General features: G+C 43.3%; 2 protein-coding genes across 3 annotated transcripts; one reads left to right on the top strand and one right to left on the bottom strand.

The window, feature by feature from the left end:
* Positions 1–5979: 5979 nt before the first annotated feature.
* On the top strand, positions 5980–21522 carry LOC136446107 (betaine--homocysteine S-methyltransferase 1-like). Of its 2 annotated transcripts, XM_066444388.1 has the most exons (10): positions 5980–6178; positions 6400–6528; positions 15866–16007; positions 16832–16950; positions 17362–17559; positions 18013–18160; positions 18602–18790; positions 19541–19671; positions 20386–20483; positions 20934–21522. In XM_066444388.1, the coding sequence occupies exons 1-10, from the start codon at positions 6104–6106 to the stop codon at positions 21016–21018; spliced, it is 1314 nt and encodes a 437-aa protein (XP_066300485.1). In that variant the 5' UTR covers positions 5980–6103; the 3' UTR covers positions 21019–21522. The 2 variants fall into 2 exon arrangements, with proteins under 2 accessions (XP_066300485.1, XP_066300486.1); XM_066444389.1 differs by lacking the exons at positions 5980–6178; positions 6400–6528 and adding an exon at positions 8993–9116.
* LOC136446330 (transcription factor EC-like) lies at positions 12961–13532 on the bottom strand. Its single transcript, XM_066444680.1, has one exon. The coding sequence runs from the start codon at positions 13518–13520 to the stop codon at positions 13062–13064; it is 459 nt and encodes a 152-aa protein (XP_066300777.1). The 5' UTR covers positions 13521–13532; the 3' UTR covers positions 12961–13061.
* Positions 21523–24022: the final 2500 nt, after the last annotated feature.

A 24022-nucleotide genomic window follows, 5' to 3' on the forward strand; every position in this document is an offset into this window, starting at 1 on the left:
AGTCAATGTGGGTATCTCATTTCAAGTCCGCTTGTAGGTGTAATCCTAAAACCTTCATAACCTTCACGTGTTGGAGCTCGATGTTGTTGATAGAGAGTGGTGGGGGTAGGAACAATGTTCTAGAAAAGTGAACATGCTGGACTTTGCATTTACGAGGGTGCAACACCATATGACTCTCACGTGACCAGGTCTCAAGTTCTGACAAGGCTTGTTGAGGGTTAGATGGCATGAAGGTCGGGGTTGCTTGCTTCAAGTAGGTTAATGTCATCCACAAACTTCCACCGCTTTGCGAAGGCAGTGGTTACGGCACTGTTGATGTATGCTACGAATATCAAAGGTCCAAGAAGAGTACCCTGAGGTAGACCACAGGGGATGGTGATACTCTCGGAGAGGGCTCCATGGTACCGTGTGGCTTGGTGTCTATTCAGGAGGACATCAACTATCCAGCGAGTGGGAGAGGGTCTCAGGCCGAGCTTTAGTAAGTAAACGTTGAATGGCGATGTTATGGCTAACACGGTTGAACGCCTTGCTAAAATCCGTTGCTACCAGAAAGCGCAAGGTGTTTGACCTATCCGTGGCTTTAAAAGTCCGTTTGTCAGATCAAAAAAGGCAGTGGTTTGTAGATCTACCCTTCAAGTATCAAAACTGCCTTGCATCAAGTAGGGGGAGTATATCAGGTGTAGCCCACCGGGCAATGCAAACTTTCCGCGACTTTACCCAAGAGTGATGTAAGGGATTTCATTGATGGAAGGTGTTTTTGTTTTGGGAATGGGGACGACAACTGCGGACTTCCACTCTTCAGGAACCAAGCCTTGTCTGAGTGAGGTGTTGATAAGGTCAGTGAGTGGGCCGCTCAACTCGTATGCAAATTCTTTAATGATTTTGCCCGGAATCAAGTCAGGTCCAGCTGCCTTACGGGTGTTCACGCGCAGAAGCTTCCGATATGCCTTCAGGGTTTGACTGATGGTGTCGGAGGGGATGGTAAGTAGGAGGGAAACGTGGATGGTTCCCGTGGCGACAGGGAGGTGGTCACAGTGGACTGGTATCACTGGGGGCTAGATCAGTGACGTGGATGACAGGTTCTGATCTTCTTGAGGTAGCCAAAGATTTGATTTGTTGGCGCCACCGAGCTGGGTCTTTTTTCTTCGTGGATCTAACCACTGTGCCGGCTGCCGTGATCGCACGCTGGACTTTGTTCCTGAATTGTTTCCAGAACGTGTCGTCGTGATTGTGGAGTGCCTGTTGACGTTGAAATATCAGTTTATTGACGAGAGGTGGGACCAAGGCTTGTCTTGTTTTTGAAGGCAAACATGTTTTAATAGGGAAAAATGCCTGTTGACGTTGAAATATCAGTTTATTGACGAGAGGTGGGACCAAGGCTTGTCTTGTTTTTGAAGGCAAACATGTTTTAATAGGGAAAAATCGGAAAAAGTGGTTCAGTTGGGCTTGCAGGGTGGTGCACATGTCCACTGACTTGATGTGTGGGCAGCGAACACTTCGGACCAATCGTGGGAGGTAATCCATTGCCCCAAACAGCGAAGGTCGGAATCACGAATGGGGCGACAGGTTCGTTTGATTAACTTATTGTTCACGCGAGCAGGTTTGGATTGACGTATAACTACATTGTGGTCACTTGCAGCTAGTGGCTCGGAGATAAGTGGAGCTGAGTAATGCGTATTAAGGTTGGTAATAAGAAAGTCGAGGCTAGCTTGGCCTCTTGTGGGGCCATTTATAAGTTGTCTAAGGTCGAGGGTTTTTCACAGCTTGTTAACATCCACGTGGTTGTTAGCTACGAGAAAACTGAGTACATGAGAGTGGGTCGGAGACAGGGTGTAAGCGCCATCTCCATCAATAATCACACTCTCAAAAAGACAACCAGTTTTAATTACCTTGGTAGCAAAATGACATCGGATAATATGACTGAGGAGGAAATTAACAACAGGATTGCGAAATTCACCAAAAACTTATGTGCCCTGTACCCCTCTTAAAGGAGAAGAACATACCCAGAGACGTTAAAACTTGCATTTATACTACCATACTGAGACCAGTCCTGCTATACGGAAGTGAAGTCTGGACCCTAACTACAAAACTGAAAAGTAGGGTACAAGCAACCGAGATGAGAGTACTGCGGCTCATCTTTGGTGTTACTAGAATGGACAGAATCAGAAACGAGGTCATTCGCCAAACACTATCTGTCGAACCCATACTGGCATTAGTTGAAAGAAATCAATTGAGGTGGTTTGGACACCTGCACAGAATGCAAGAGGACAGAGATGTAAAAAGAATCTACAACTGGACACCTAAAAGAAAAGGCTAGCAGGCAGACCAAGAAAGAGGTGGCTAGACCAAATTGTTGAGATTACTAGAAGAGAAGAACCAAACTTCCAAGTAGTGAAGAAAATGACTGAGGATAGAACAGTATGGAGAGAGTTCACCATGAGGCTTACAACTTACAGGCCATTGGCCTAAAGGCGTCAGGGTGAGAAGAAGGTGAGAAGTTAACATCCACGTGGTTAAGGTCACCACCGATGATCACTCCTGCGTCTGGGTGACTCACATAAAGGGAGTCCACGGCGTCCACCAAATGTTCGATGAGCTGGTCACTAGGTAGGCAGTTCGGGAGGTGAGTATGCTGCACAGACTGCGAGGTACGGGACATTACGCGGGAGTCGATGAGGTCGGATGTTAACTCAAATGCATTCAAGTTCGTTTGGGACGTGAAAATCGAGGACAATGATTTGAAGGTTGTCTCGGACGTAGATAGCCACTCCCCCGCCCGAATGGCGTTCGCGTGGGCGGGAGAAAGTTACATAGCCCTGGATATCTGTCATCTCTCGAGGGGATGTCGCCTTAAACCATGTCTCCGATACCAGTGCCACACTAGTTTGAGAAAGACATAGACGTCGCTCAAATTCGTCAAGCTTGTTGCATAAGGATCTCGCGTTGCACAACAACAAGGATGGTAACGGATGGATTTTTCTCTTCGTTGGTTCGGGATGACGGTCAGTTTGGTCAGCAATTACTCCAGACTCGAGGATCCGCGTTAGGGTACGGGCGATACGTGGTTGGCATAAGAACGTGCGCGGACCAATGTGGATAAACACGGAGCGATGGAATTCGTCCGCCGTTTTACATATCAGTGGGACGGACTTATCACGTTGAGTCGACTGGAGGGAGGCTTCACCATCGAAGGATTTGCATGTGTATACAGCACGTAAGTTATTTTCTAAGGGTCTGTTACCGAAAACAGTGGAAATCTTACGTGCGTGCCGTTTCCCTGCTCTTGACCCTCTGGCTCTGCTCTTGAATCTCCAGATTCCCAAACTCACATGAGTGGTTCTTTAGTTCAGGTCCAGACGGTAGGGTCTTTAGGTAGGGTAAGTAATGTAACAACAGCAGCTACCTAATTTTATTTTCAAACTACTCCGTCGGGACCGCGGATCATACTGTTTTGGGGGGCTGGCTGCAATCAGGTGAAGTAGAGGTCTCTCTTTGGTTGGCGCAACCGCGACGAAGGCGATGATGGCAACGGCACGTCTCCACAGCGGGTGGGATTTTGGACACAAAAGATTGAGAACGTTAAAGAGTATAGCGAATCAGATTGGGAGTTATGAATTTATTAGAAAATGAGATTGGGAATCTTTATTGACGGGGAAATGAAGAAATGTTAAACAGATAAGATTGGGGATGGAGGAGAATGAGATTGGGGATAGAGGAGAATGAGATTGGGGATAAAGGAGAATGAGATTGGGGGATGGGGAAGTGGGGAGAGCTTAAAGATATAATGTATAGCAAAGCAGTAGAAAAGGGTGGTTAGGAGCGCGACTTCAGGCACTTCCCCATAGCTTCATATGGATGAGCCGATCATTGCGCAGAAAGAATAGGTAACTAACTTTCCTGCGCGATGATTGGCTCAGCCATAATGAAGTTAAATAACTTCCATATAAGGCAAGGGCAGCCTGGTTACAGGTTAGTGCAGTGAACGGACTCATCCGCGTAGCCTGGTCGAGCGGTAGGATTTATTTAGGATTGAAGATTTAGAGTGGACAGGTAAAGGGTCTTCAAAGAAGCCAAAGAACACCCGCCCACCCACCCCGCCCACTTGTCTATACTGACTGCAAAATCAGTAGTATTGGTGAATCACCGCGCGACTTCAGGCACTTCCCCATAGCTTCATATGGATGAGCCGATCATTGCGCAGAAAGAATAGGTAACTATCTTGGAGTACAACTGTCCGACGATTTGCGGTGGGGCACCCATATCAACTACGCCACTAGCAAAGCCGGTAGGGTCCTAGGGGTCATTCGGCGCAATTTGACCCATTGTCCATCTTAAAGGGTCAAGGCCACTTGCTACAAAGCGCTGGTGGAATATAGTGCCATCGTCTGGGACCCGTACACCACCAAAGGGATACAGGCGGTGGAGGCCGTCCAGCGCAGGGCCGCCCGTGTGACCCTGATTGACTACCGGCGGACTATAGCTAGCAGCGTAACACATTAATGCTCAATGACCTGCAGCGGCCCCTTCTCTACGAAAGGAGGAGGAACGCCCGCCTCACCTTTTTCTACAAACTCGTTAATAATCGTATCAATATAAACGCAGACAGTCTTCTCAAACCAGCTCAGGGGCGCACCCGGGGTAGTCACCATCTTAAATTTCAAACTCTAAACGCCCGGACAGACAAACACATACAAACATTCGTTGTTCCCCGCACCATCCCACAATGGAACTCCCTGCCTGACACGGTTGTATCGGCTCCCACCGTTGAGTCATACCGTGTCAGGCTGGAGGCCTGCCCGCTTAGCCTGGGACCCCCCCCCCCCTACTTTGCCCCTCGCAACGATGATGATGATGATTGTTGTTTTGGGTAACCAAAGCAACGATGTAACACGTAACCTGATTGGTTGATAGCTTCCCAGCGTTCTTTGCGCGCTGCTTCCGATGAGGGGAAGCAGGTGACGTAGCTATAACCATATGTAGCGGTCCATTTTACCAGGGCCGCTTACGCTCGCGATGTAACGTCGAGCGATAGGCGGTCCTGGTTTACGAGGGTGGTCGGGAGCAGTCTGACCAGTTTTAGATTTAGAGTCAAATTTGATCCCCGAACACACCCTGACCACTACTTACCACCAGCCCATACACGTCAGATGGCGTTACAGGAGTAAAATTGACGTGGGAAGAGTTGTAATGCAGTTCTTTTAGCCTACAGTCAACACGTGTCACTTCGTCCCAGCGCAACGTCGCCCTATGTGCAGAATGCGACACTTCCATTTCATTCTTTTACGGCCAATAATGCAGGCACTGTTGAAATTTGGTTCTTGAAAGGTAAAATAATAGGCAATTTTTGGCCTTTTCCCGATATCAAGAATATTTCTAGTTCGAAGTAAAAAAAAATTCCAAGACAAAAAGTCGTATTTTTACGGTTACGTCCTCTAAACTGCAAAAATAAAGGATTTTCAGTAGATTTAATGGCTTATCGAAATCAGTTGTATGGTTTTTATTTTCCCGTTCTGAATGTGGGATTCATCAGGCTCCAGGCTTAAGTCACCCGGATTGTTCTATAGGAATCGAAACGCTGACATTTGGGGCATACGCAACAGAAATTTTATTTCATTTGAATGAGATGGTCGTTTTGAAACTATCTATGACAATTGGACGGATTCACAGGCTTCCCGTCATCGGCTCGTGGGAGCCTGGGGGCGTCTACGGTAACCCGATACCCCCGTTGTGACTTTACCTTAGCGACTGACCAGCGTGGACGCTACCATTCCGACTTGGGATAAATGTCTTTGAGAATTTATAGATTTAAACTATTTTCTTACTGACAGAGACATTTTAGTCTTCAAAGTTATGTGAGTGATTATGTTTTTGATATGATGAATCCTTTGTTTTAAATATTGCCTGAAGAAAGCACGAGATATGTGAGAAAAATACTCAAGTGCTCCCCTATCACAAATTGGTATCATCCCGCGAGCTGTCTAACCTTCCTTTGCGGATTCGTGTCTTGTATTTAAAGAAGTGACTTTGTGAAAACAGACGACGATATTGGACTAAGACAACATTGTTTAGAGTCAGAAGAAGCCAGTAGACCACAAAACAGACGATGTCTTGCCTCGGACCGATGTTAAGCTCCGCTATCCGCTGTCGTTGTCGAGCCTTGCAGCTAGCTACTGGACAGGTACAGTCGTGCCCCCCTCCCCATTCCTAACCATTTTGGCCTCAAATACGTTTTTTATTATTATCATCATTCTCTAATACTAAACCCGTTGCAAAGATGGTTATAATTTACTACGTTGCTGTAGAAATTGAAGTGTTACTTAAACCTCAAAGGAGGGAAATATCTGGTCACAAAGTCTTGACGTTAACAACTTCTCTCTTTCCCAATTCTTGCTTTTTCAGAGCTCAACACTAGCAAGTACATGTACCGCTACTACTAGTACAAAGATGTTCAACTTACAACAGACGTGCGACCAGCTCAGACCTGTCCACATGCTCACCAGACATTTTTCTTCTGAATCAGCAGTACAAGTAAGATCAAAAGTTCCATTATAATACTGTAAATGCATTTAAGTTCGCGTGGTTTTTATTTCGCGGTAGGGAGAAGATGGAGTATTTGCGTTTGAAACAATAGTACCAGTAGCGCTACAGTCATAGGTGGGCAAAAAGTTTCGCGGTAGTTTTAAGTTCGCGCTGCTGGAGGTTCACCGCGAAAACTGCGAACATAAAACCACCGTGAATATTTCTGCATTTACAGTATTTTCTGGCAACTTTTTTTTGTTTCGATCATAACAGATACATTGCGTATGTGTGTATTTCTGGAGCTATCTACCTTTAAAATATCGTGACCATATCGTGTTCAGTACGCGAGATATGAAAACCAGAAGTTCTGCTGCAGTATCATAGAAAGCTGCTAGGTGGTCCATACATGTAGTTGACTTGCTCTTCATTTTACAGACACTAACCACCATACTGAATTTTGCTTTATCGATAGTTTGTTTATGTATTACAATGTGGATTTGCTACACGTATTCACTACCAAAAATGCTGTTTCTTATTTTTCTTGTTTTCTTATTTTTTCTTATTGAGAGAAAGATTTTCTTCCATAAAGAATTTCAAGAAAATCAAGAAACCTTACGCAAAACCTTTGTATGTTAAATCTAACATTAAGAGTTTTATTCTTGTTTTTCTTAGGTGAAGAGAGGATTTCTAGTATGATTTTTTATCAGCAAGAATATTCTAGAAATTCTAGTCAATCTTTCTTCCTTATTCTTCACACAATATTTGCTTCTTGTTTGGTCAAAATGGAGTATTTCACAGAATCTACTCTTAAGATTTTTATTCTTGTTATACATGATTTTTTTTTAGACTTTAATTTCACTAGGAAAACATTCTTGACATTTCTTGTTTTACTTGTATTACTTACGAAAATAATTTCATCAGGTTGTTGGTAACTAGTACTTAGAACATAGAATGAGGATATTGGAGTTTTCTTTTTACACATCAGCTTACCTGCTGGCGTACCTAGAGCTGTGTACTGGTTCACTGTACCATACACTACCGAGTACAATCAATTAGATACAGGTCCAAAATACCTGGACCCTGGTGGACCGGTACTGGACTGTGCGGATACTAATCAGGTAAAGCCTGGCTCAGGGGATAGCCACTTTGACATAAAATTACTATGAAAGTACCGTGGCAGTGCACTAAAGCCACATCTATACTGTACTCTAGCACATAAAACATATTTGCAAGGCTAGAGTCAAATTTTTATCTGTGTTTTCATAAAAATAATACCTAGGACAATCAAATATCATGTTGTTACCAGTTCAAACATGCTTTTGTCCTTCAATGCTAGGTGTCCCTTCTAAAAAAATCTGTAAATAGACTTTTTTTATGTGATTCTATTGGGCATAAGTTATAGAGCGGCCGCGGCAAAAGAAAAAGAATTGCCTTAAATAATACTAGCATACCATACTTTTTCATGTCGTGTACTAATTTTACGGACACGGTAAGATTAGGGACACACTAGGGCCTGAGTGAGTTTTCTGGTCGCTTACAATCTTCAATCAAGTTACAACGCCTGTCACCGCCCTATTTGAGGATCTGTTAATTTTTCTTGATCCTATACCCTGGAGGTTTCATTAAAGTTTCAAGTTTCATTTTATGAGGCTTGAAACTTGAATTGAAAAAAAACTCCAATTTCTAGTCATTCCTACACATAGTAAGTTTCAATAACACCATACCATTACATATCGACATTAAAGGAGCAAAGATACGATGTTGTCGTGTGGTGAGAACTGATAGAAAATCCAAGCCCTAATAGACTGATCCTGACTGTCCATCATAATTAGCGGTTCGAACAATGAGAGAGTGACTGCATGTCCGTCAAAGGTTTGCATTTTTATGCTTTAAATTTTGCATTTCTACGTTTTGACGGAGGTGGGCGGGGCTATGGTATCGGCCGGTCTATTTACACTAGGCGCGTGAAACTAAAACATCACCATGCAGCTTATTAGTCCCTGTGTGGCACATTTTGCTAGCCTGGAATCCAAACCTATTATAGCTCCCGAGTCTCTCTCCGCAAATAGTTTTTGGAGAGAGACTCGGGAGCTATAATAGGTTTGGATTCCAGGCTAACATTTTGCCAGGCTCACAGGGTCGGTGTGGGAAGCAGTGAAACAAAGAAGCGAGTAGAAACAAGTGATCCTGGCCCCTGGGATTCGAACCCACGCCGATCACATGTACAGGCACGCACGCCTTAACCACTAGGTAACGGCTAAAAGGTCTAGATCGGTTAGACTGATCAGTTAGAGGCGGATGAACCCCACTGTTACACCGCTTTTAATCTATTTTCATTCCATTGCATATGGAGAATGCAGAAGTGTATCATGGTGGCAGTTGTTAGTATATGCCCGTGGGCACTGTTGCACGTTTCGTGTTACGCATTGCTGGGGTCAGATATCTATCTGTTCAAAGTTCAGAGTTCAAACTACATTCAGCTGATCGCACGGTGACCGCCGGTGAGACTTGTGTTTACCGCCTAGCACAGCCAAGAGCCGCGTTAGGTTGCCAACTTTGCTTCAGGTTACAGGAAAAGTCAAGAGAAATTGGTCAAGGTACGTCTCAGTAACGTTTATACAATGGTAGAGTCTATTTATAATGTAGGTCAGAGTAATGAGGTTAAACGGAGGTTACTCGAAGATGTTTTGTGTACGTTTGTTACAGTGTAAACTTGTCAAGGCCGTACTTATAACTTGTCAGTAAAACACGTTCACATGCACATGATGTCGATGTTATAGGGTCAAACCTTTATCATGCTCATGCGATTTCGCTTGTATGTGACCGGAAAATCAAATAGAACACAGTATTCTACAAGCCTCTACCAGTCTCTGCGGGTCGCTGGGAAAATAGTAGAAATTGGCCAAATAGAGTCAATTGTATGAAGGGAGTCGGCTACGGAGAGAGGGTCAAAGTCCCCCGGCAAATGTTCCCTCTATAGCCAACGCTGTTAGTCTGGTAGAGACTAGTATTCTACAGTAGTAGTGTGGCAAAACCAACTCCAAGTAAGCTGGTCAAATCTGGTTCTAACTGGTATAACCCGGCATTGATATCGTATCCTGATCCCCAAAACATTGCGGTGTACCAAGGGTGTACATATAAGTGTCACACTAAACCTAACGACATTGTAGCTGTTGTGTAAAGCAGGGAGTGTGGGTTTATTTTTGTCGCAAGTGATCTCGCCTCTCCCGAAACAACCCGCCAAACCCGTTTAGGATAAACTTTTGCCCCTAGAATTAGCAAGATTATGGCATAATTGCATAACTAGTGCTGCCACGCCCCATCGCTCCCCTTTTTAAAGTTTGGTCAATCATTAAATGCAGAGCGGTGCGCTACTTGTAAACATGTTTTTTTCTCATTTCTAAAGTTTCGTCCGTATGATTAAGTCATTCTGACACTGCATTTTTCAGTCATTTTACGCCTCATTGCAAACACAAATAAAGAAACCAAAACCACTGTGTCATCGTGAATTTAAATTTGTTTACCGGTCGGTGGGCTAATCATTTTCCAAATGAATTTTTATCGGTATGTATCGTCGCTAAACACACCTGGATGAAATTTTATGTTTATTTGACGTAATGTCAACTGTCATAAATTTGTCGGGTAAACGTACAATATAAGACCGCTACAGACAAGAACGTGTTATCGAGGCCTTCTAGAGAATGTCTTGAACACCTGGATATCTTGAGTATGCAGTCCTCGGCGGAGATTAATGAAGCTATATTACTAGAGTATATCTTATTCAGGGTTTTAGGATACCCAGTGAAATCAAAGAGTTCACGTTACACGTTTGGTATACAGCTGTCTTCGGTTGAAAAACGCAATGTACCTATTGAGCATGCTTCGAAACGTAAAACTCTGCAAATGAGCTAAGTCTAGCGTCAAGCGCAAGTACGCGTGCAAGACACGGTTGGGTGGGTGTCTTGTGCCTTGATCACGTCGCTCTAATGTTGTATGTTGCAACGACGCCGACATTTTCAGCATGTGGTCACATATGTGGGGTACACGTGTTTTGGTCCTTGGTCAATGGAGCATGGACGGCCCACTGGCCAGGGCTATTAAAGGATGGGGGTGGCTAGCTGTGGAGCGTAAAAATGAACATTTGCAAGAGAAACCACAAAATCAAACACTGAAGATAGTAGCAAACAAAGGACAGCGGAAAAAGTGCACACACTTTGAGTAACTTAAGATACAGAATGTAGTAAAGAAACAAAAAACGCTTTGCTTAATTTTGACCTCTTGCACACTGGCCTTCGTTGACCTTTGTTGAGGTTGATCTTTGTACCAGCCTCCTCAGTACAAAAGGTTTGGCATATTTGCGTTGCCTTATATTAATAGATCCAGTTACAGCACAACCTATGAACTACATGTACCGGTACTTGTTTATGGTAACATAGTGTTTGTTTTTTTCTATTTTGGGACAGGGCTAGGGGATGGGGTACTAGTCGTTGGGCTACGTATTCAGTTTTTTTTTGGGATACAGATCAAGGATACAGTTTTGCAGATCAAGGAGTGAAATGTATAGGGTAGAACTTGTGTGGAAGAAAACATGTACAACCGTTTTCGGGTGCATAGATTCGGCATTTGTGATTCTATTTCCTTCCTAAAAACAACAACATCACATCATCTGTGGTAATTCATTCTATAGGATATAAGGGAGTTTTTTCTTAATGTTTAGGCTAGCACCGGTTTAGCAAATCAAAGGAGTCCTAACTGAAGTTTTGTGGTTTATACGACATGTAAAATTGAAGCGCCTCGAGGCAAGTATTTGAAATCCCGCATCGATGACTAAAAAATAATATTCAAATTATATTCAAATTATATTCAAATTATATTCAAATTATATTCAAATTATGTTCAAATTATATTCAAATGATATTCAAATTGTATTCAAATTATATTCAAATTATATTCAAATTATATTCAAATTAAATCCAAATTATATTCAAATTATATTCAAATTATATTCAAATTATGTTCAAATTATATTCAAATTATATTCAAATTATATTCAAATTACATTCAAAATATTTTCAAATTATATTCAAATTATATTCAAATTATATTCAAATTCAGTCAACAACCCGCACTGGAATGTACAATCAACCAGATTACAATATAACAAAGACAATTTTGGTCATGTGAGAAAAAATAAAATCCTAAACTAATCATCCTTGCCACTGCCCCCCCCCCCCCGGCCAAACTAGAGGATTACTCAAGTTCCGAACGTTTCCATGGTTAGCGTATTGTTTTCCATACCGATTCAGAATGATAGTTTTCTAAAAGACACCCGTGTACACGTGTGTCTGTTGAAAGCAAGTCCCTTCGTCAACTTTCTTTGGTGGTGCGTCTTCCTTGTATTGATTACACAAGGTACTAGACGTCTGGTCCAGTTTTTCCAGTTTGTTATTTCCAGGTAATCAGCGGAGTGTATATATGGGTCAGTAAATCTAAGACAAAGGTTAGACTAACATAAGCTGGGTTTACACAGGTGTTTTCGAGTCAACTCGGAGTCGGACTCAGGAGCGCTCTGTTTACACACAGGACCGCAAAGTGACTTGAAACTTTGTACAGCTCAGTTTCTTATAATGTATCACAATTGTGGCAACATTTTACCCCCTAAAATTATAATATTGCCTCTTCTTTGGGTCCTGGTAACGTAGAAATACTAGTGTATATAGAAAAGATCAGTCGATCGTATTGGCGCGCGCATACAACTAACTGGGGATCTATATGAAACTTTATCAAGAACAGCACAAAAACAGAAATGACAACTGTGAATTGAAGAGATTTTATTTTGCTGAGCTTGGGGTGGTATTATTAATGAATAAATGAAAGACCTTTATTGCACGTTTATGCTCTGATGAGCTAAGTACAGGTCATGGTGACAAGCAGAAGAATAGTTACAGTGGTAACAGAAATTTGATATCTAACTACATCTAAATACTAATTAATACCGCTATTTACATGTTCAATTTCTTCTCGCTTCTTAAGGCAGTTGTAAGTGAATAAGCATACAGGTTTCATGAGATATGGCTCGTCTAGTTTCATAAGGAAGACACATTTTTCTAAGCTATCCAAATAACGAAATCTAGGAAACTTATCATTTATAAAATCAAAGAGGATATTCCTGTCATAGTTATATAGCGTACAATCAACAACAAAATGACACTCATCCTCAATCTTACCTAAATCACAGTATTGGCAAGTTCTTTGCTCTAAAGGAATGCGGTAATGTCTACCCATTATTTTAAGCCTTCGATAAACCTAGTCTCTACCAGACTAACTGCGCCGGCTATAGGGAGAATATTTGCCAGGGTTCCATTTTCAGGCCTCTACGCGGGTGAAACGCTATCTTCACCGTGGACTGACTCTACTGGCTAATCATTCCTTTTTTCTGCCTAGTTCTTCGATCCATACGCCCGTAGGAGGGCCTGGTGGAGGCTAATCTAAACCTATGGCTTCTTCACGGCGCTAGCTGTGGAGGACCGCCCTCTTGTGCCTCATGACATGAACTGTTCGTTAATTTGTGACGTGGTCTGTGGCGTCGTCGGAATGCTATGTGCACGGCAGAGCATCTCTAACTCCTGTATTCTGAGCGACATTTTCATATTCATCTTCTCCATGTGTTTCTGCCTCTCCTCCATATGCCCCATGCGGCCATGTAATTCCTTCTTCAATCGCCTGATGTAGTTTACAGACGCCCTCAGGATCGTCCCCTTATCCCGGCGCATGCCAGGGTGTGCTGTCTTCGGCAGAAGGGCTCCCAGCTCTTTGATTCGATCGTTGACGTTGAGCGTACTCCGTCTCTCAATCACGTTGTGGTTGTCTTTCTTCTGCCTGTCGTTGGCAAGAGCCATGGTCTGTTCAGGTTCCTCACCTATCCACCTCACCATTTCAGTATAGTCCCACTCGTTCATGATATGGCTGTCCGCGGTCTGTCTGCCCTTGGCAAGAGCCATGGTCTGTTTAGGTTCCTCACCTATATCCACCTCACCATCTCAGTATAGTCCCACTCGTTCATGATATGGCTGTCCGCGGTCTGTCTGCCCTTGGCAAGAGCCATGGTCTGTTTAGGTTCCTCACCTATCCACCTCACCGTCTCAGTATAGTCCCACTCGTTCATGATATGACTGTCCGCGGTCTGTCTGCCCTTGGCAAGAGCCATGGTCTGTTTAGGTTCCTCACCTATCCAACTCACCATCTCAGTATTGTCCCACTCGTTCATGATATGGCTGTCCGTCGTCTGTCTGCCCTTGGCAAGAGCCATGGTCTGTTTAGGTTCCTCACCTATCCACCTCACCATCTCAGTATAGTCCCACTCGTTCATGATATGGCTGTCCGTCGTCTGTCTGCCCTTGGCAAGAGCCATGGTCTGTTTAGGTTCCTCACCTATCCACCTCACCATCTCAGTATAGTCCCACTCGTTCATGATATGGCTGTCCGTCGTCTGTCTGCCCTTGGCAAGAGCCATGGTCTGTTTAGGTTCCTCACCTATCCACCTCACCATCTCAGTATAGTCCCACTCGTTCATGATATGGCTGTCCGTCGTCTGTCTGCCCTTGGCAAGAGCCATGGTCTGTTTAGGTTCCTCACCTATCCACCTCACCATCTCAGTATAGTCCCACTCGTTCATGATATGACTGTCCGCGGTCTGTCTGCCCTTGGCAAGAGCCATGGTCTGTTTAGGTTCCTCACCTATCCACCTCACCATCTCAGTATAGTCCCACTCGTTCATGATATGACTGTCCGCGGTCTGTCTGCCCTTGGCAAGAGCCATGGTCTGTTTAGGTTCCTCACCTATCCACCTCACCATCTCAGTATTGTCCCACTCGTTCATGATATGGCTGTCCGCGGTCTGTCTGCCCTTGGCAAGAGCCATGGTCTGTTTAGGTTCCTCACCTATCCACCTCACCATCTCAGTATAGTCCCACTCGTTCATGATATGGCTGTCCGCGGTCTGTCTTCCCTTGGCAAGAGCCATGGTCTGTTTAGGTTCCTCACCTATCCAACTCACCATCTCAGTATTGTCCCACTCGTTCATGATATGGCTGTCCGTCGTCTGTCTGCCCTTGGCAAGAGCCATGGTCTGTTTAGGTTCCTCACCTATCCAACTCACCATCTTAGTATAGTCCCACTCGTTCATGATATGGCTGTCCGTCGTCTGTCTGCCCTTGGCAAGAGCCATGGTCTGTTTAGGTTCCTCACCTATCCACCTCACCATCTCAGTATAGTCCCACTCGTTCATGATATGGCTGTCCGTCGTCTGTCTGCCCTTGGCAAGAGCCATGGTCTGTTTAGGTTCCTCACCTATCCACCTCACCATCTCAGTATAGTCCCACTCGTTCATGATATGACTGTCCGTCTTCTGTCTGTCCGTCGTAAGAAATGAAATATTCAAATCTTTTCTGACTTCTTCTTGATGTTCGTGAGATCAGTATGACAAGACGCCGGCGGTGACTATTGGGCGAGGGAACAAACCTTACTAGTTACTGTACAGCTACAGCATATTCTGTAATGCAACCCCCCCCCCCAGATTACAATAGGACAAAGACAATAGGTCATGTGAGAATAAAGGAAAATCTAAACTATCATCAATCATCATAGCTACAGCCCCTCCGGCCAACGAGAGGGTTACCACGTGCGTTCCTGTTCCGAACGTTTCACTACGTTTCAATGGTTAGTGTATGATTTTCCGTACCGACTCATATGATCAGAATGATAGTACACATAGAAGACATATGTACGTGTCTGTTGGCCTTTAGTAGCAGCAAACCACTTTTAAAACTTTCCTTGGTCGCGTGTTCTTGAATCGAATACACGGGGTACTGGCATCCTGATCCTGTCTTTCCAGATCTTTTCCCCAGGTAATTAGTGTATATATGGGTCAGTTTGAGGACAAAGGTTAGAATAACAATGTATACGCTTAATGACTTAATAACCCCAAGGCAAGTATACAGGTGGATACTACTTAAAGAAGTCTTGGTACAGGTGTGTACATTATACTACACGTATAGAGTTACCAGGATGAGAGTTTGAATTCATTTCGTGCTCCAATTTATGATAATGCCTAAGTTAACTAACTATGTGACATTTAACAAAGTCGAATTTTCAGGCGGAACACATTTGCCTTTTGTTTCATTCTTGCTTCCTTGATTAAGCTTGTTTGTTTGTTTGTTTGGTTCATTTTAATCTGTTTGTTTGTTTGTTTGCTTGTTTGTATTAGATGGGTAAGAAATGTTTACTGGAGAGACTGGCGGAAGGCCCTGTTGTTTGTGACGGTTGTTTGTTTGTTTGTTTGTATTAGATGGGTAAGAAATGTTTACTGGAGAGACTGGCGGAAGGCCCTGTTATTGGTGACGGCAGTTACGTCTTTACCCTGGAGAAACGTGGCTATGTGAAGGGCGGACCATGGACACCAGAGGCCACCATAGAGAACCCAGAAGGAGGTAAATATTTCAATATTTATTCAATATTTCTTCCCCTTTGTACTTGCGTAACCCTTGATTTCATAATTGAAATATGATGCAAGATATATGAGTGTGATTTAAAAGACAACAAAATACGAAAAATGATGGGGAGCGGAGCTTGGGTAGCGGACTAAAGCTAAGACGGCTGGACTCCGGGCTCGAAAAAAGATCGTTCTTTCTTTGAAATTCATTGGGCGATCTGTTAAATCTTTGTGGTCTCAGCTCGGTCGCAGACACATCCCGACCAATCAAACCACGTAAATCGCATTGAAACTCAGATTCGTATCAGCCATTTCCCGACAAATCTCTTTCTAACTTGCGTTAACGATTACATAGAGAAAAGTAGTAGAAACTATTTTTTTCTAAACGTTAAATCGTGGTCGCTTTCAATCACTTCCAAAGTGCCAAAATTGCCAATCTGAAAACATCTTTGGAAAGCTGACACCTTCCACCATCTCACTGGCGAGTTTGTTTTGTCAGATGTAGTCATGGCTAATACGAATCTGAGTTTCAATGCGATTCACGTGGTTTGATTGGTCGGGGTGAGACATCATCATCTTGTCGTGAGAGTGTCACGGATGAACATCACCCTCCTCCTCCAGTCCTATCTGTCCTCCATTGCTCTCGGTAATTCTTGCAGCCTGCATCCTCACACAGCTGCTGTATGTAGGTTGTCCGAGGTCTGCCTACACTTAACTTGCCTGAGGTCGCAGACAAGGGGGGTGTAAGTTGCAATTTCTGTATTCATAAATGTTATAAGCTATACTAACGGCTATTGCATTTCTTTTATCTTTTCCATTCAGTTAAACAGCTCCACCGAGAGTTCATGCGGGCAGGGGCGGACGTCCTGCAGGCCTTTACCTTCTACTCCACCGACGATAAACTTCACCTGGCCGGTAACTTGGAGGGCGAGTCCGTTACTGTGAGTTTTAAAATCTGTTCGGTGTTGTCTATCTTAACGTAGCCTCCACCAGGCCTTCACGGGGGTATGGATCGTAGAATTCGGCAAAAAGGGGGATAATTAGTCAGGAGAGTCAGTCCCCCGCTTGGCCAATGAAACCCTTGCCAAAGTGCCCTTGTAAATTAATATCTCTACAGCCAGCGTACATGTAGTTACTCTGGTAGAGGCTAATGATTAGCGAAAGGTAGACTTTCTAAAAGCTTCAAATAGTTTAGCTTCCCGATATACTAGTATATGATTCCATACAGTGTGTAAAAATGCACTGTTGAATTTTCTGGTATTTCTGTGACGGAAACGAAAGGAAAAGAGAAAAACTATCACAGTACTTGTAGAAATGATCATACCATTCCATCTTTTGTCCCCCCCAAACAGTGCCATGACCAAAACGAGGCAGCCTGTAAAATCGTACAGGAAGTGGCGGCGGAAGGAGACGACGTCCTGATCTGTGGAGGTTGTTCGCCCACGCCGTCATACATGGAGGGAAAAGGCAAAGAAGTAGTTCAACAAGAGTTTAAGAAACAGGTGGAAGTCTTTGCACACAGGAAAGAGGTCGACTTTCTTCTTTGCGAGGTACGAACTTTAAATGTTGATTTTGATCATAAGTAGGGAAAATGCTTTTGCCACCTGACAAGTATGTACTCTACGTTGACGTAATCTATCCTAGACAGAGACGACGCCATTAAAATGAAAACGGTCGTACGGTTTCTGTTCAAGTGATCCCTTGTAATTCTGAAGCCCCCCCCCCCCCCCCACTGGACCCGCGGCACACTGGCGGCGTCGCTGCGGCAGATCGAATTGACAAAACGCTAAACGGATTTCATTGACCAAAAAATGAACCTTTTAACAAAAATTGTGTTTTGTTGTCTTTTTGGTCATACTTGTACGTTTTGAATGATAAAGTCAAGGGTAACACAAATCTATTTCAGGACGCAGCAACGCCGCCAGCGTGCCGCGGTTCCAGTGAGAGGGGGGGGGGGGGGGTTGACTTGCTGACATGAAATGTTCCGTCCCTGTCTCGACTAGTTCATGGGTCACGTGGAGGAGTGTGAGTGGGCAATAGAGACCATGAAGGCTGCTGGGAAGCCTGTTGCCTGCACGATGCGGGTCGGACCAAAGGGTGATCAGAACGGAGTTCCGACGGGAGAATGCGCCGTCAGGATGGCGAAAGCCGGTACGTACAAACAACGGTGTGAGACCATCTTGAATCGAAAACAAATCTGGCCCATTGCAGCATTTCATCTTGTTGACGTTGTGTCCTTGGGAAAGGCACTTAACCTCACCCCACCCAGGTGTAAAAATAGGTACCTGACTTCGGTTGGGGAGGTAAAAGGCGGTGGAATATAGAGGGTGTGCTCATCTTTACCGAATACCGTCCCCCTAGAAAAGGTGGATTAACAACCCGCCCCTATGACTTCAAAAAGGCTATGGGGGTACCTTTACCTGTTTAACTATTGGAGACCATCTGGAATTTGAAAACAATCATGGCCTTAAGAGCAAATGTCTGTAAGGATCAAACAATGGTGGCAGGGGTCAAAAAATCGATTCGGCTCAAATTTTGTACAGTGATAGTACTTAGCCCACAACTCCTCCAATGTTCTGATAATTTTTCCAGGAGCGGACGTTGTTGGGATCAACTGTCTTTACGATGTCAACACGAGTCTGAAGACCATAAAGATAATGAAGACAGCACTGGACGAGGCGGGCTTGTCTCCGTACCTGATGATACAGCCGTTAGGGTACCACTGTCCGGAGGTGGAGGATATGCTAGAGGGATACTTTCATCTGCCTGAAGCGCCATTCGGTAAGGACGAAGAAAGCGTTACAGTTTCAGTACATTTTCTTTCCTTTCGACGAATTAAACGAATGCAAGGTTAAGCCCCCCTCTCACTGTACCCGCGGCACGCTGGCGGCGTCGCTGCGTCCTAAACTGGATGTGTGTTACCCTTGACTTTATGATGGGAATATCATTCAAAACGTACACGTATGACCAAAAAGACAACAAAACAAACAAAGCTTAAATTTTTTTTTTTTGTCGATGAAATTTGTTGAGTGCTCTGTCAATTCGATCGGCCCCAGCGACGCCGCCAGCGTGCCGCGGGTCCAGTGAGAGGGGCGCTTCAGAAATAGATTGCGATCTATAGTTAGCTAGCAGAATCGCCGATTCTGTCGGTAGAGCTAAATGTACCAATCAAAGTCTCTGTTGACTGCGATCAAGATTTTAGGAATGTGTTATGGCGGTCTTTAAAGATCTTTAATTTTAAGCCAATGACATGAATCGAAAAGTTTGGACTGTATTTTAAGGGAAAGAATCGATGATTCTACCAGATTACAATCCGTACCATATATGCATGTATAAAATGTGTTGACAGCTACTACACGGAGTAGGGCGAGTCCAAATAGTCAGTTCATTATATGTATAAGATATAGAATGACATATAAGTTGTTTTGATACCTATAAAATGTCCCTTTTTCGTAAATATTCACCGTGCTTTGCCTTTTTGTGTGTATACGAATGCCAGTAATCCAAAACAACATCTAAACTTACTTTTAGCCATGGAGCCCCGTCTTCTGACCCGTTTTGACGTCCAGAAGTTTGCCCGAGCGGCTTACGAGTTGGGTGTGAGGTACCTGGGTGGGTGCTGCGGGTTCGAGCCGTATCACATACGCGCTCTTGCGGAGGAGGTGAGAACTGCATTTATTTCCTCTCTTATTTAATCTACATGCACAACTGGACAGTTTTTGCCTGTACTCTTATGAGTAATGGTAAAAGTTACAGGTTTGCGTAGCAAAACCTTTTTAGGGTCCGTTGGCATTTGTGGTGCCCGCCATCTTGATTTTGTGACGTCGAAGGGTAGCCATGCCATTTCATTGGGAGGGGTGTTTTTGGGGTTCGCTACCGTTCTCTCTATTTTTAGCAAATCGGCACACAACTATATATCACACGTTCAACTCAAATAAAAAGAAGAAATTCAATACCAATTCATATCTATAAAAAGTCCCCGTAATCGCTAAACTAACATAGCAAACCTGAAGTATATGTAGCACAAATACTTAACTCTAGTTTTTCCTTAACTTTGGTAAATATAAAGATCATTTTGTAGCATTTGCGATTAAAACAAGGTGAACTTGAGGCGTTCGAAACATGTTTTAGCATAATCTTGAACATAATAAACTAGAAAATAGATAGGCTCAAGCATTGTAAATGTAAACTCTCCAAAAATCCTTTATGATTACCGTTATGCACCATGATTAAAAAAACACTTAACCAATTACTAAGTAGTTACGCATTTGAAAATTATTATTTTTACAACTTCTGTTGATTTTCCCAGCTGGTGACTTCATATTGTTTATCCCTGGTTATAACGAGTTATCTTTATGTTTCTAATTGCGGTTCAGCTGGCACCTGAAAGGGGGCGCTTACCCAAGGCGAGCGCCAAACACGAGCCATGGGGCGGTGCACTGAAGGGGAGCATGTTCGAATTCATGAGGAAAAGGTGATTAAATCTCATCTGTATTCGTAGGAAGTATATCGTACAGGTCTTGTCCTCTTAAGACAGCTATACAGCAAGAAGAAGAATCGCTCTCTGAAGTTGAGAAATTGAAGTTTCGACCGTCATGTCTCTATCGAGTATCCGACCCACCCACGTCTGACCTTTGTGTCAATGTGACGTCAGAGGTCAAAGGTGCTTAAACGTCGACACCGTATTGTCGAAATTCCGTTTGGTAGGTGATCTTTTTTCAAGGACGTTTAACTAGAAGGCATGCACATTGGTGCCTCATAAAATCTGCGGTATTCAAATAGATTTTATGAATATTTTAATGCTCACCATTTAATTTTCGGTAGCTATGAACTTAATTTACAAGCAATCAAACACCTGATAATAAAAGGTATACAAATATAATACAATATGTTCGTTCATGCTTTGTTTTATCGTTTCTTTAAGGGCTGGACGCGAACATTGGGAGAATCTGAAGCCGGCTTTGGGACGTCCCGACCACCCAGTTCTCCAAAACCGCCTCGACGAGTAGCTGGTCACTACTACTACAGTAACCACTACTACTAGCACTACATTTATAGTGCTAGTAGCAGTGGTACTACTACCACATACAGTAACCACTACTACTAGCACTACATTTATAGTGCTAGTAGTAGTGGTACTACTACCACATACAGTAACCACTACTACTAACACTACATTTATAGTGCTAGCAGTAGTGGTACTACTACTACATACAGTAACCACTATTACTAACACTACATTCATAGTGCTAGTAGTAGTTGTACTAATACTACATACAGTAACCACTACTACTAGCACTACATTTGTAGTTATAGTAGGAGTAGTAGTAGCTACATGTTTAAACTGTGGCCTATAAGGACCAACTAACGTTTCATGTTCTTAGACATGAAAGTCGTGCCTTTTCCTGTTATACAGGCGACTCTATGCAATGTGCTACTTGTCATCTAACCATTAACAGTAATTGAGACACTTTGATTGTTGAAATGGGTGTCATTGTCCCTGCATAATAAGACACAGAGTAATACATATACGGGGCAATATCGTACACAATATACTTTAAGGTTCAACCGCTAATGGCAGAGGAAGTTGAATCGCTTCCCGGAGATTATTTGAATTGTATTGAAAAAAAAATGCATATATCCTGATGATGAAAATGAATAAAAATAATCTGTATCTTCTTTATGGTGTTGGCATTAAAATATCTTGGTGACAATTATTTCATTATTCTCTTTTTTCTCTTGCTAATTTGAGCTATTTGGGATTGCGGGGTTTTCCTTCAGAAGATGATAAAAAAAGTTCAGAACCTCCACTTAACAAAGCCAAAGGATACAACATTCTCAAGAATTTTCTGCACCGTATCCAAAACTTTATGCCCTCACCGCACCATTTGGTGGCGCCCATTCCCGATTCGAAGCCCTTGGGCCACACAATCTCTGTGCAAGTAACTAGTCTACATGTATAGTAGGGGCTAGTCCGCTGGTATTGGTGTGTGTGTGTGTGTATAGCTTCCATACTCTTTCCAAAATGCTGAGTGCTAAGCAGAGAAAGCTGTATGTACCATTTTTAAAGTCTTTGGTATGACCCGGCCGGGGATAGAACTCACGACCTACCTAATGAAAGGCGAACACTCTACCCGTTAGGCCATTGCACCGTTTGAGATGTCCAATTTGGCAAATCAAATCTTTTGATGTTGCAAACTAACAAAGGTCGACTTAGAAGTGTATTCTGTGAGTTGCCTCAAATGACCTTGGAAGACAGTATGCCATTGATCATCTTAAAGAAGAATCTCGGTTTAAGGTGCATAAGAAGGATCGCTACCGCCAAGAAAGGGTTCTTAGAGTCTTTTTCTCCTTCAAAGTACTCAAAGACAGTCATCGATTCCAACTAGAGCAGTGCACTTTAACTTCATTATTGATCAAAGTAACCTTAAACGAACTTGGCTGCTCGGAACGATTTTGTAAAATATAGGCGAAAAAATACGTAGCATTTGTGCTGGTATTCTGAATGGCAATGGATAAGTACAGATCTACACTCGAAAATGATAAATTCAGAATGTATATTGAATCAAATTGCATAATCAAATTGCAGACTGACCTTGGAAACAGAATATGTTTTTCGGTATGAACTTGAAACAAAGTTTTTGTCACCACTTGTATATCAGTTACATTTCAAATTTTCAGAGACATTAGCTCTGTATAGGGCGAGTGCAAGGAATTGACATAATCGATGGAATTGATTATTTGAAACCCAAAAAAAGACTTTCCGGAGTCGCTTAAGACCTTTGACGCATCTTCCAAATCGAACTCTAACTTTTAGTAGAACGGACTTAGTGTTAAATCTCCACGCCCGTTCATGCATACAAAATACTACTATTGTTGGTAGGATTTTAGTCTTTTTAAAGAAAATATCTACATGTAAATTTAGATTGAGAGTTTGAAGAAAAACAAACTCACAGCAACAGTCAACCTTCTAAATGCAGTTCCTCTAGTGGGACTTATATCTCTGCCTAGTCCATATTATTTAACATTTATTTTCGCCTATTTAAGGCTTTTATTGTATTTTTATGCCCGAGGGTAGTTTCTTCTTGGTTCGTCCTTGCAATTCACTCTCTCAGTATTTCTTCCCGTGGAAGGGGCCACTCTAAAGCCCCCGTCACAAATCAACAATTTAGCTCGGCCGACTTGTCGGCGAGCTTCAAATGGGGATTTTCGGCCGAAGTACGACCGACGTCCTGGCGATTCTGCGGGCTTCGGGCGATTTTTCGAAATTCGGAGCTCGGCCGACGTTCGCGGGTCACTGGAAGCTGCGCTTGAATTCAGCGAGGCCTCGGCGACGATTTTTGAACTCGCACAGCTCGTCAACAGTTTGCCCGTAGCTCGCCCTAGCAACGCCCAGCGCTCCGCCAATATTCGGGCGGGCATCCGAGGATTTTAGACCCGATTTTTGGTCGGCCGGAGGTCGCCCGAGCTCTTCGGTCTCGTGCGAGCCTCACACGGGCTTTGTACAATAATCGGACGACCGTCGTCAATGTTCCGGCCGACTCATGAAATCTAAGGCGTGCTTCGGGCGTGCGTTGTACTGGTGTCGATGGGAGCTTGGACGGGCTCCGGCCGAACTCCTTCTTGTTTATATATAAAAGTAACGATAGTTTAGTTTATAACATAAGATGATAAATAATACTGTAATATTAACTAATACTAATATCATCTTGTCAAAGAATGCTGCCAAACCTTTCTAATGAAAGACAATTCAATTGCAAAGTTAGATTTTCATGGAAAAAAAAATATCATCAATAAGTTTTGGACACCGAAAACAATACCTGTTTCGTTTTTGTTATTGGTTTGGATGTTTCAATTTATATATCAATGAACTGGGGCTTGACTTTCAGGCTTGAATTGACTTCCTGAGTTTTTCCTCCACAAAACGACTATTTGAAAGTCCACTGAGTCATTATAGATCTATGTTTGTCTGCCGAGGCACGCCCAGGCGTCGGCAGGGCGTCGATAGGCTTA

The sequence above is a fragment of the Branchiostoma lanceolatum genome, chromosome 12 (assembly GCF_035083965.1).
Source record: "Branchiostoma lanceolatum isolate klBraLanc5 chromosome 12, klBraLanc5.hap2, whole genome shotgun sequence".
In the NCBI taxonomy this organism is placed as follows: domain Eukaryota; kingdom Metazoa; phylum Chordata; class Leptocardii; order Amphioxiformes; family Branchiostomatidae; genus Branchiostoma; species Branchiostoma lanceolatum.

Coding starts and splice junctions, on each gene's coding strand:
- LOC136446107 (XM_066444388.1), top strand. CDS start 6,104: ATGTCTTGCCTCGGACCGATGTTAAGCTCCGCTATCCGCTGTCGTTGT. Junction 16,008..16,831: donor CATAGAGAACCCAGAAGGAG/GTAAATATTTCA, acceptor TTTTCCATTCAG/TTAAACAGCTCCACCGAGAG. Junction 17,560..18,012: donor TCGACTTTCTTCTTTGCGAG/GTACGAACTTTA, acceptor TGTCTCGACTAG/TTCATGGGTCACGTGGAGGA.
- LOC136446330 (XM_066444680.1), bottom strand. CDS start 13,520: ATGGCTCTTGCCAAGGGCAGACAGACCGCGGACAGCCATATCATGAAC.